This window comes from Propithecus coquereli, unplaced genomic scaffold (assembly GCF_000956105.1).
Source record: "Propithecus coquereli isolate 6110/MARCELLA unplaced genomic scaffold, Pcoq_1.0 Scaffold73, whole genome shotgun sequence".
Taxonomy (NCBI): domain Eukaryota; kingdom Metazoa; phylum Chordata; class Mammalia; order Primates; family Indriidae; genus Propithecus; species Propithecus coquereli.
In genome coordinates this window covers 926,511-938,242 of record NW_012153396.1, presented here as the reverse complement: position 1 = coordinate 938,242, position 11,732 = coordinate 926,511, and the positions used below count along the sequence as shown (strand labels likewise).

The following is an 11,732-nucleotide window of genomic DNA, read 5'->3' as shown; positions in this document are numbered from 1 at the left end:
ATTTGTTTTTTGGAAATATTATTTTATTGTGTTGGCCAGCCTTCAGAAAATCAAAAGAAGAATTTAAAATTTAAGCATGTGATGGAAATTAAACATGCTTCCTAAGAATCATTAGTATGTCAGTGTCTGTAGGTAATCAAAAGGACTAGAAGAATTGAAAAAATTTGGTAAGAGTTGAGGCTGATAAGGTTTAACATAACTGCGTTGAACTAAAGAAGGACTTGGATCTGCTTATGTGGAGACACAACTACTCCAAAGAATTAGAGGTCTAGATGTTAATTCAGACAAAGGTAAAATATTCAATTGAATACGTATTGATATGTACCAGTAAAGTGTATCAGCTGATTTTTATTATTGAAAAGTGGATTGAACCAGTGGTAAGCCTTCTATTATCAACATTTGCTTAACTTTCATTATTATGAACTAAAGCACATTAGGGTATTTAAAAAGGTCAAAGTGAGCCATTAGTCCAGGGAACAAAAGAAAATACAATCACAGCTAGTCACTTTTTTTGAGTCAACAAACACAATTATGTTCCAGGAAAGCATTTTATTACAGGTCCAGTTTCTCAATGTTGAAGTTAATATAGTGTATATGATGAGATAAATATATATGATTTATAAATTTTACCTTCTTAGACATTATCTTTAGCATTAATTAATGCTTAAGAATTATCTGACTAGGAAAAAGGTATGTATGAACAACTTACACATACATATATAGGTAATGAAGCTATAGAATATGAGAAAAACAATCTGAATTTTTTCTCTGGGATATTGCATATAAAAGTTGTCAGGTATTTTCAATAGCAAACATACCAAAAGTGTAGTCTAGTTATCAGTCAATAGAGCTGGCTTTAGTTTCAAGTTCTTCTAGAAACATCTTGAAATTTTTGACTGTTTTCTTCCCTGAATTATTAGTATAAAGCCTATCTTATCTATGCTATGAGCATAAAATGAAATGGTATACATGTAAGTTATTATTATAATAGTTCAAAGCCTTAGCTTATAATTTCCTTCTATATTATCTATGCAAATTACATTTGTTTATACAATGAAATCAAACCAGGAAAAGGAATATGACTTTTATTGAGTAGCAGCTATATGCCAGGTACTAAAGATATTCATTTAATTCTCAGAACACATATGGAGGGAAGTATACTTATGGCTATTTTATAGATGGAGAAATGGAACTCAGCAAGGATAAATGACCTGTTCAACCAAGATCACAATAGCGTCTAATAAATTGTGAATTAGATTTTAATCAGTCTTTTTCCAGACTCCAAAGTCCAGATGATTTTCAGGACTTATCTGAATGTACAAAAGGCAAAATGGGCTATGATGGTAAAAGATAGGCTCTTCAATGGGTGTGACTAAGACTTGAATAATTTTAATCTGTTTTTCTGTTAGTTTTTTTTTTTTATCTGTAGCAGTTTCTCAAATAAGTGTCATCCCTACCCCAAACATGCTAAGGGATTTCAAACTGAACTCATTAGTGTTAACCACATTTATTATGGTTATGATCTTTCCCACATAATAAGTTTACTTCTTGATGGCAGTAATGAGGACAAAGACTATCCGGCCAGAGTTTTCTTATATGATGAGGTGGAATAATCGCGGAGTTATAGATTTCTTTCTCCTTCAACTTTATATATGAGGAAAATGTTAGCATCCCTTGCTCCTCAAGGCAGGACACAGATACAGTCTTTGACACAATCTTTGATGGTAAAATAACATACTTTGTAACCAGAGTTCCCCTAGCACTGTCCTTTGCCTACTCCTGTCTCCTCTCTGCTAGTGAAAAATTGAGGACATGTAAAACCTACTGAAATTTCCTTCCTTTTTTAGAAGCTAGTCACAGGCAGAAGAACCTACATGGTTAGAATATGTTATGGACTTGTTTGCTTACTGCGTTTATTGACACCATATTAGATAGTGTTGACTTTTTTTTCCAAGTTCATCACTAAATCATTTATATAACTTAATTCTTACCCTAGTCATCAGTTAAGGGGGTAATTGTGCCAACTGTGGAAGACAGGGAATAAGAATGAACAAAGAAACAAATAACATAATTGTATAATATTTTAGAATTTGTAAAGTGCTTTCTCCGTACATAACCTTACTCAATTCTTACTCTACTCTTGGACATTATATTTAATTGTATAGAATAGGCAGCTGAGGCTTAGAACAGTTAAAAATTTTACCCAAGGTCACAAAGCTTGATCTGGTAAATCAGGACTTAAACCTAAGTCCTCCAACTCCTAGTCCAAGTTTTTTTTATCCACTATACATTAATAAATTATAGAGGGTTATGCAATATTTTAGCCACTCACAGTTGAGTGTGATGGCTTAAGAACACAAACATAAGCTTTTGCGTCAGGTTGCCCTGTGTTTAATCTTGTGTTGCTACTTATTAGGTGTGTACCATGAGAAAGTTGCTTAATATGTGAGTCTGAATTTTGTTATATGTAAACTAGGTATAATAATGAATTATGGATACCTCTCAGAGTTATATGAGATTAGTAGGATAGTCCTGAGCACCATGTCTGAATCATTAGATCTCAATAAATAGTAGTCATCATGAACAAGTACACAGGCAGTGAGTGATGAAACAGTGGACTGGCTGTTATATCTTCATGCTTATCAATCCTGGTTGTGGTGGGAGGTATTTTTTTCTCTTGCTGTTAGACAGCTAGGTATAATTATTTAAGAAGGGGATAATGGGAATAGTGATAACTAGGCTTTAAATATTTAATAGAAGGAAAGGGAGGAGATATATAGAGTCCATGAGTTTGTAACAGGCTGAAAGTAAGAAAAAGGCATAGGAAAAGTCAAATTGTTGTAGTCAAAATGTCCATCAATAAAAAGCATTTACATCTTGCAGCAACATTGTATGTGACAAAGTAGAATTTGGCCATAAACACAGGATATATCAGTAGCCCAGTTGCTAGTCCTAGTACCCATGTTGGTCACTGGTATATATTTCCACTTATCTGAGATGAAATGATAAAAATTGTAATATAGTGATTTTTCATAAAGCTACATTTATTCAGTTTAAACTCTTGCTCTTTATTTTGACATATCATCTCAGCTTTTTTTTGGATATTGAAATGTTCTTTTCTTTCGGAAAGTAATAGTGATAAGTAGTTGATAGTTTTTTTTAAGGTCCTTACTAGACAAAATAAAAAGTTGGCAAACGTATGTCCATTCCTCCCTATTAACTAATATTTATTTTGAAATCCCAAAGTCTAGAAATCACTGAATCAGTTAATCTTCAAGTTTTCTTACAGTTCTGGGAACCTTGGCTCTTAGATATCAAAGGAATTTATCTATGAAGACCATTCAGTAGACATCAAGCAGTGTTACCAAGGAGCCATCAACACATCTAGCTCTTAACAGTTCATATTTTATACAGAGGCCCAATTCTTGTCTCCTAAGTAAATTACAGTCTAAGACAGAACAGAGATGTAGTTTGTTGTCACCCAGCACAGAGAAGATAGGATAGAAACATCAATCTAGTATACGGATTAATAATGAGCTACTTACAGCATATAATTTAGGGCTGGATGAGAGGCAAGACAAAAACCATGATATGGGGTGTGTGTGTGTGTTTGTTGGGGGGCTGTTTACAAAGAATAGTTCTAGAGAAATCTATACCTAAAAACTAGACCAAAGGACCAAACAATCATATCATCTTGGAGTTAACCAGGGCTTTTCGATATTATTGAATTGATTTCTGTCCCCCGATGTCCTGTGGCTGGACATGACTATAGAATTTCAATGGCTAGACTAGAGAAATGGTTTTCATCATGAATTAAGAAAACAATTGCTTTGTTTTGTTGGCTTTGATTTTAATACCACATACAGGTTCTGATAAAAACATTAAATACTGCTTAAAGTAACTAGGCCAACAAACCATTATAAAGTAGTTTAGTTGGTAAGCAAAAATTGTGAAAATTTGTAATTAAGCAGATTCTCATTCTATACTCAATTCAACCTTAGTCACAGGAGTAGGTATTTTTGAAAGGTACATTAATTATAGGTATCTATTTGGTAAGTGATTTATTTCATTTAAATAATCCTCCACTGGTCCCACTTAATGTGGCTCCTAAAAGTACATTTACTTGTAAGTAAGGGGGTATTTAGGGCTTTGGAAAAATCTTGCTTATTGTTAAAAATATATAATTTGTTTTAATTCTGAATATAGCAAATGAACTAATGGCTTTGCAAGATAAGTATTTCTTGAAGGAAATGGCCAGGAAACTGTTAATAATTGGGAAAACAAATTATTGAACAGAGACCCAAAACACAATTTACTGTGACAAATAAAAGTATTTATTTTTCACATTCTTCTAGAGAGTAACATATGATTTCAATGTTTTGAGCCTGAGTTGATTTACTGTTAAATTATTTCACAGATATTTATTGAGTGCCTACTAAGTGCCTGTGTCTGGGAATACAAAGATAAAAGGCTTTGTTTACTAGGCTGTCACCATCTCGAAGAGCTGCTCAGTACACATTTAAAAATTAAAATAATTTCTGCTGGAACTTACACCACACCACATACCCACTCACAGACACACACACGTATTTTAAAGGATCTAGGTATTTTACAAATGTTCAGGAACTGAAGGAAACAGGCCTTAGAGCTGGCGCCAACAGCTAATACTTCAGTATGTGACAGATTGATTTTAAAAATATTCTTTACACAATATCACTTGGATTTTCTTTCTCCTTTAGCCTCATTTTATGCAGTCCTATTTCCATAAGGTCTTCACGGCACTTTCCAGTCTAATGCAACATATTATAATTTTTGGATTTCCTGGGTACTTAAGTTGGTAGAGACTCTTCAGGGAATCTCAACCGAAGGTCATCGACTTCGGTTAATCCTGTCTATGTGGAGGGAAGGGGGAGAGAGGTTGCTGTTACAGCATTTGCTGGGCTCTAAGACTGCCGCTTGCTCATCCATTTCTAGGGAAAACCCTTGCTCTGCATTTTAGAGTTTTGCTTGTTTGATACCAAGGAGGCCCCAGGCCTCTCCTGGGTACTCACACTACGTGAAGTAGTTCTCTTCATCTGCCAAGTATAAGGTCCATTTTGTTCCAGAAGGAAACCAAAAGTGGAGCTCAGCAGTGTGACTTCAGCAAACTATGCCTGCCCTCTTTCCTGCGCTTTTCTAGAATGGAACCCAGAGCTCAATCTATGAGCTGTCGTCTGGGCGGGTCATGCCGCTCTGGCAAGTTCCCCGGCATCCAGCAGCTACTGCGGGCAAACTGGTTTTGGCTGGGGCCAGACTGAAACCCCTACAGTGTCTCTCTTTTCCCCTCTGGCACCATACGGAGCACTTCTCTGCAGAAGGGCTAAGCCCCGGGGTTGGCCTTGAGGAGGGGCTGGAGGAGCAGCTGTACCTGTGCAGTGAAATAGAGGGGCCATGCAGTGGCGCAAATGGGCGCAGAGCTGCCCTGACTAAACCAAGCACAACGGAAGTGGCTTTGGCTTGTCCAAAGCCAGCTGTGTATCGAAGCCCCCCAAGACCTTACGCCTTGGCTGCAGGGAGAGCACAGAAGAGCCACGGCGCAGACCGGTCCCTTTTGCCCCTTGGAGAAGCCCTTTGACCTGGTTCTGTGTTTTCCTTCTGGCCACTCCTTGCTCTTTCGAGGTGATAGCACACTTCGATGTGGCTGCCTAGCTCATTGCAGAGGTCTAGGCTCCTGTTCACGGAATCTGCTTCTGCACTCTATACTTTGGCAAAAATCACCGCCGCCAGATCCCTTTGCAACTTAGCAACCCTTCCTATTGCTGCTTCAACCCAAAGAGAAGGCCCCTGAGCGGACGATATGCCTGACGCTGTCAGGACAAACAAGTGCGGGGTCAGTGCGAACACGTTACCCCAGAGCCGCAGGGGCTGGCGCTGGGACTTTCGCGTCTGGGTCGGAGCTCGAACCGCCCTCCCTAGAGCCTCGCAAGGAGGGAAGTAAAAACAAGACGTCCCGCCCTGTACCCGAGAAGTTACAATAGTTCTGTTTGGATCCCTCCCTCCGCTTTCTGACACTAGAGGGTTAAATCAGGAGGGTACAACGCTATCCTTTCCTCCTCCTTCTCGCCTCCCCCCCCTTACCTTTAAAAAGTTAAAAAATGTCTGCAGTCGAAATCTGCTAAAGGGGCGGTGCTGGTGTACGAGCTCTCTTGGCACGAGTCGCTGAGAAGGCTGGCTAGGGGCGTGAGTTCCCTCCACCAGCACCAAAATACTGAAAAAAGAGAGAGAGAGAGAGAGAAAGAGAGAGAGAGATCAGAAGGGGGGGGGGAGGCAGAACACACTTTAGATAAGGACAATTAGTCACTAGCAAAACCCAGTAGGAAGAGAGGTTTGAATCAGAGGGATTGAATGAGGGTGCTCTGTGCCTTCCCCGAAGCCATGCCCTCCAGCAACTCCCGCCCCTCTGCGTGCCTAGCCCCGGGGACTCTCTACTTGGCTCTGTTGCTCCATCTCTCTCTTTCCTCCCAAGCTGGAGACAGGAGACCCTTGCCTGTAGACAGAGCTCCAGGTTTGAAGGAAAAGACCCTGATTCTACTTGATGTGAGCACCAAGAACCCAGTCAGGACAGTCAATGAGAACTTCCTCTCTCTGCAGCTGGATCCGTCCATCATTCATGATGGCTGGCTCGATTTCTTAAGGTAAGGCAGGGGCTTCGATGGATCATTTTAAATTTTTTTAGTAAACACCCCCGCAACCCCTTCCTATGCCCCAGTCAAAAAGGGGAAGATAGAAGAAGAAGTAGAAGAAAGAAGAAGGAACAAGAAGAAGAAGAAGAAGAAGAAGAAAGAAAGAAAGAAAGAAAAAAAAGCCAAGAGGATCTCTCAAAGAGAAGAAAGGTTTTCCTTTTCCTGGAATATTTGCTGAGGCTGTAACTAGTGATTGAGAAAAGCAATGTTTTCTATTAAGATGCACATGTTTGCAATGCAGAAGGCATTTCAGAAACTTATCAGTTATGACTGAAAAAATGTTGTGCTTACATATATCCACAATTAGCCTCCCCGTCTCCTTCTGAAAGAGAAACAAGAGGTTCAGGTCAGTTACAAAAGCTAAGAAAAGGTCTCGAGCAACAAAGACCCGAAGGGAATGGCTCTGTGTGTGTGTGTGTGTGTGTGTGTGTGTGTGTGTGTGTGTGTGTGAGAGAGAGAGAGAGAGAGAAAGAGAGGGGGGAGAGAGAGAGACAGTTAATGTGTGTCTGTGAGTGTTCAAGCGAGTATTGCATGAAAGTGGACTTTTCCACGTAAAGATCGTTTTGTCAGTTCTCTCCCACTCCCAGACAGAAAACGAATTTAAGGAGAGGCTTGAGAGGTGGGCAAGTTGGATCGGAGTTTTAAAATTTTATTTTGTATTCTTCACTGTCATCTCCAGACTTCAGGACTTTGTAAGGCACTTTTTATAGACGGACCTTCCCCCCCCCTTAAATCTCCTCTCGTAACTGCATACTTTAGTTTTGCTTTAAAGAAAAAAAATCCTCGCTGGGGTCACAGCGTTTATAAGGGGAGTGGTAAGGGTCTGAGAAATTACTTCGGGGATGTTTTGGAGTTCTGAACCTAGCACTGGTGGATTAGCAAACCAGGAGGTTTGTGATCTCCTTTGCTGTAGGGCTTGGAATCTAACTGGGCTCACCCTCTCCCTGGGTTGTTACAGTTTAGCAGTTAGGCAACTGCGATCCTTTCCCATCAGGACAGAGTTGCAGTGTAAAAAAAGAAATAAATAAAAAATTGCAATGTCGAATCCAAGTGTTGAGTTTTTAAAAATCCCCCCCAAGTTGGAGCCTCAGCTGTGGGTTCCCCCCAGGCCTGAGAGCTCTCAATCCTACTCTGCCCTGAGGCCGCGTCCGCCGTGCGTCTTTCGTGAGTATTTTTCACTCCTTGAGAAATTAGAGTTTTGCTTTTAGGGATGCGCCCGCCCCTCAGCTCTCGGGGTGTCCCCCTGACCTCGGCGGGGTCTGGGGACGCGGCAGGTAGCAGTAGGCGCCACGTGGAGCGCTTCTTCCACGTGGAGGGAAAGTAGCTGGAGATCTGAGTGGTGGTCGCCGCCACTGCGGAGGCCGTTTCGGTTCCCTGCGGGTGCAGCCGCAACAAGGGCGGAATAGCTAGTTCTGCTTGGCTGGCTTCTCCTCGAAAACTCTTCTGTCCAGCGGAGCTTGTCTCTGAGGTCGTCTGAATGTGGAGTGCGACAGGGGTTTTCCGAAATGCACACCCCACTTGCATTGCATTCCTCCAGCTTAATGAACTCCTCGGGTTTCTTTCTTTTTAAAATCAGCCTGTTCGCGCTAAATGCTTGCCTGCCTCAGAAAAGATTCTGGAAGGCAGCTTTTCGGGGAAGAAGCCGTGGCGGGGCGTATTTGCATTGGCTGTGCAGGCTTCCGGATGGAAGGTTGTTGGAAATGCCCTTTCTTCGGGACCAGATTCGCGCAGACGTCTGTTCTGCCCACAGCCAGCCCACGCGACGCCTTGACTGCGCCCGCCTTGGAGACCTCAGCCAAACGACCCTTTTGGCTACAGGACCTCTGAGGTGGCCACATCTCTTCTCAAAAACTCTCCAAAAGCAGAGTCTACGGTTTTTTTCTTTCTCGAATCCACATTCTTTATGATGCTCTTTACTTTCTTCATTTGGATTTGGATTTTCAGAACTGCACCAGCAAAACGTTGAAAATAATTTACCGATCTGGAGCTCAATAGTTGATCCCCTGAGCATTATCAGCATCTACATTGCTCCTTCCCTACTCCTTCCCAAACGTGGCAGCGGTTGGCTTTTAAAAAAACTATTGATGCAAATCCTGAACTTAAATACCTGTAAATGGTATTGTTCGGGTGCTCCTTGAGTTTGCCCAGACACGCTAGTGCCGCATTTCGGCAAACCTCACTTTTTACCCAGCGCTTCCAAACGACCCCAAACGGCAAGGAAAAAAGATGGAGCTCAATGGTGGTGGGGCGGGGAGGAGGCTGTTACCTTTCTTGAGATCAGGCTGAATATTTCAGGGGCCAAAGGGACATGGCTTTTATTGTTGGGGGGTGGGTGGGGGAAGTGTTCTCGGAAAGGCAAGGATTTACCTCGGGTATCTCTCTGCCCGGAATTTGGGGAAACAACGAGGTTGTTAGAATGTAGTGAAAAAGGAAAATCAGGCATTAAAAAGAAAAAAAGGTCAGAATCCACCTGACATCAGGCGCTATTCCTGTTCTGAGAGAAAGAAGGCAAGTTTCACCTCCTACACTGAGGTTGCGGGGCTTCTGGGGCCAAGGAGGCAATGACAGTTTTCCTCGTAGAAGTTTGGCAACGGCCAGAGGCCAGCGGTCGGTGCGCCTTGCGCGTCTCCTCTAGGAGCGCTTTCCTGGCAGTGGCAGAAACCGGGCAACTGCGCCTTGGCGCCGTGTTAGCAGCACGTATCCCCCTATCCCATACACACATCTTGAGAACAAATACCATTTCTAACCCTTTGGAAATGGTCTGGATGTCTGCAGGAGGGGACCACTGCGGTCCGCTGGGCGCAGGAGGCGTAGCCCACGGGAGCTGGGCGGCCAAAGACTGGGAGGACTGGGGTGCAGGGCGCACGAGAGACGCTGCAGCGCGGCCGGGGGCTAGCGTGGACCGTGGGCTGGGGCGGGCACAGAACCCCTAGCCCCGGCCAGGTCGCCCGCAGGGAATGGGAAGAGGACCCTGCTCCGTGCCCCGCGCGCTCTCGCCTTCTCCCTGGATCCTTTCCTCTCTCTTTCTCTACCTCTGCAGCTCCAAGCGTCTGGTGACCCTAGCCCGGGGACTTTCTCCCGCCTTTCTGCGCTTCGGGGGCAAAAGAACAGACTTCCTGCAGTTCCAGAATCTGAGAAACCCGGCGAAAAGCCGCGGTGGCCCGGGCCCGGATTACTATCTCAAAAACTATGAGGATGGTGAGAAACTTGATTACCATTCTTGCAGGGTGGAGGGAAATCTGGGGAGCCAAGAGAGCACCCGCTGTGTGTATGTGTGCGCGCGCGGGTGTGTGTGTGCGTGTGTGGTCTGTGTCTGTGTGCGCGCAAGAGGCAAATTTGGAGGAGGGCCTAGTTGAAATTCCCCTAAAAAGCGGCAGGCTGCGGGCAGTGGGACACCGCACTGTGGGACCCTGACGTGATTACGCAAAAGGCTCGGTAGGTTGTCTTCGTCCCAGCTGCCAGCCTTCGCTGGGCATCTAAGTCTCCGAGGCCAGGAACTGCAAGCCAAAACTGGCAGGCTAGTCCTGGGGGGAGAAGATGCAGCGAGTTTCTTGAGAAAATTCAGCCAGGTTCATAGATTACTAAAGGGTTAGGGTCAGGTTTCATTCCTAAAACTGTAGGCAAAAGTGCCTTTTTGTTTTTCTTATTTCTTGCCTTCCTGGGATGAGGATACAGAGGGATTCATTCTTTTTTTTTTTTTGAAACTCACTCTAAAGTTTTCTGGAATAATCCCTTTTAGATTGATCCTTTGTTGAAGAATGTTTGAAAATCTCCACAGTGGGTTCTCTTTCAGACTGCCTAATCTCAGACTCACAATTTTTCTGTTTTAAAATGGGATTACAAATGCCAGCCTTCTTTCCTGCCAGGATCAGATGAATTAAGTGTTGGAAGGGCTTTAAAACTCGAAATCCTATTACAGTGTGAGAAGCTGATCTTTTTTGGTTTTAACAGTCCCAATTTTACTGTGGAAAAAATGAAAATGTTATTTAAAAATTTTTGTTTAGAAGGTTTGATGTTAATTTCTATGAACTTTCTGTTTGAGTAGAGGGACATACTTTCAAAGAGGCATAATGGGAATTGGGGTATCTTTAGCCTACTGACGCTGATTGAACAGAAGAGTCATTAGTGTCCGTTCTTCAAGGGCTATCTCCCCTGCCGTTCCTTCTCATAAGTAAACTACAGTTTTATTTTTAAAGGGCTCAGGAACAGGTTTTCAGAACCCCCTGGATTTTGTTACATCATGTCCTTATAAATCAGCTAAATGAGGAAATGCCATCGTATTTTCTGGGACCTTCACTGAATGGGACTTCTGGAGAGGTATTGGGATCTGTTTTAAGGGTGACTGAGGAAGATTTTTTTTTATGTGCCAGAATAAAGAAAGAGGGCAAGGCTGAGGCTTCTTGAGTTTGAAGCAGCATGTTTAGGACTTACTCTTTTATAACATATGCCAAAGCATGTAGATGTTTAAGGCTTTATCTTTTCAAAGGTAAAAGTCATTGCCATAAAAATGTGGATTGCACTTAGATTTTTGCTGTCAGGGTAAATGCTGAAAGGTAAGAAATAATCTTTAACAGCAACTCTGATGGTAATTTGACTCAGCACCTTATATCTCCCAGAATCACTGTGATCAGACCAAGAAGGGAGAATATTAATGGTTTTCCGGATGAGACTGTTCTTCTTCCAATCCATTTGAACTGCTTCCTGTTTAGTTTTTGGAAAAACTTGTAAGATACCCAGGAATTGCTGGGGGAAAAAGGACTATTATAAATTTAGAAATCGGCCAATTTTCCTAACCTTATATCTGGGATTATATTATTGATTCATTTAAAACAGTGAGATCTGCTTAAAAGGAAGGCTACAATTTGTTTCCCTTTGTAAAAGGAGAAAGTAGGCATCAAGGGGAGAAAAGAAATTGGCAGAAGGCCGTGTCCCATAAAACTTTACAGAATTAGAAAACTCAGAAATGGAAAAGATCTAAGAGATCATCTTCTGTCCTTCTACCACTTCAGG

General features: G+C 42.4%; 1 protein-coding gene across 3 annotated transcripts in view; it reads left to right on the top strand.

Annotated features, from left to right (window-relative positions):
* Nucleotides 1-6,311: 6,311 nt before the first annotated feature.
* HPSE2 (heparanase 2 (inactive)) overlaps nt 6,312-11,732 on the top strand; it is a 621,208-nt gene continuing 615,787 nt past the window's right edge. For 2 of the 3 annotated variants that reach the window (XM_012661669.1, XM_012661671.1), the window contains exons 1-2: nt 6,325-6,674; nt 9,763-9,920. In XM_012661669.1, coding sequence (XP_012517123.1) covers nt 6,385-6,674; nt 9,763-9,920 — 448 coding nt within the window. In that variant the 5' untranslated portion in view covers nt 6,325-6,384. Of the gene's footprint in view, nt 6,675-9,762; nt 9,921-11,732 lie in introns of all 3 variants that reach the window. The other variant, XM_012661668.1, reaches the window with a different exon arrangement.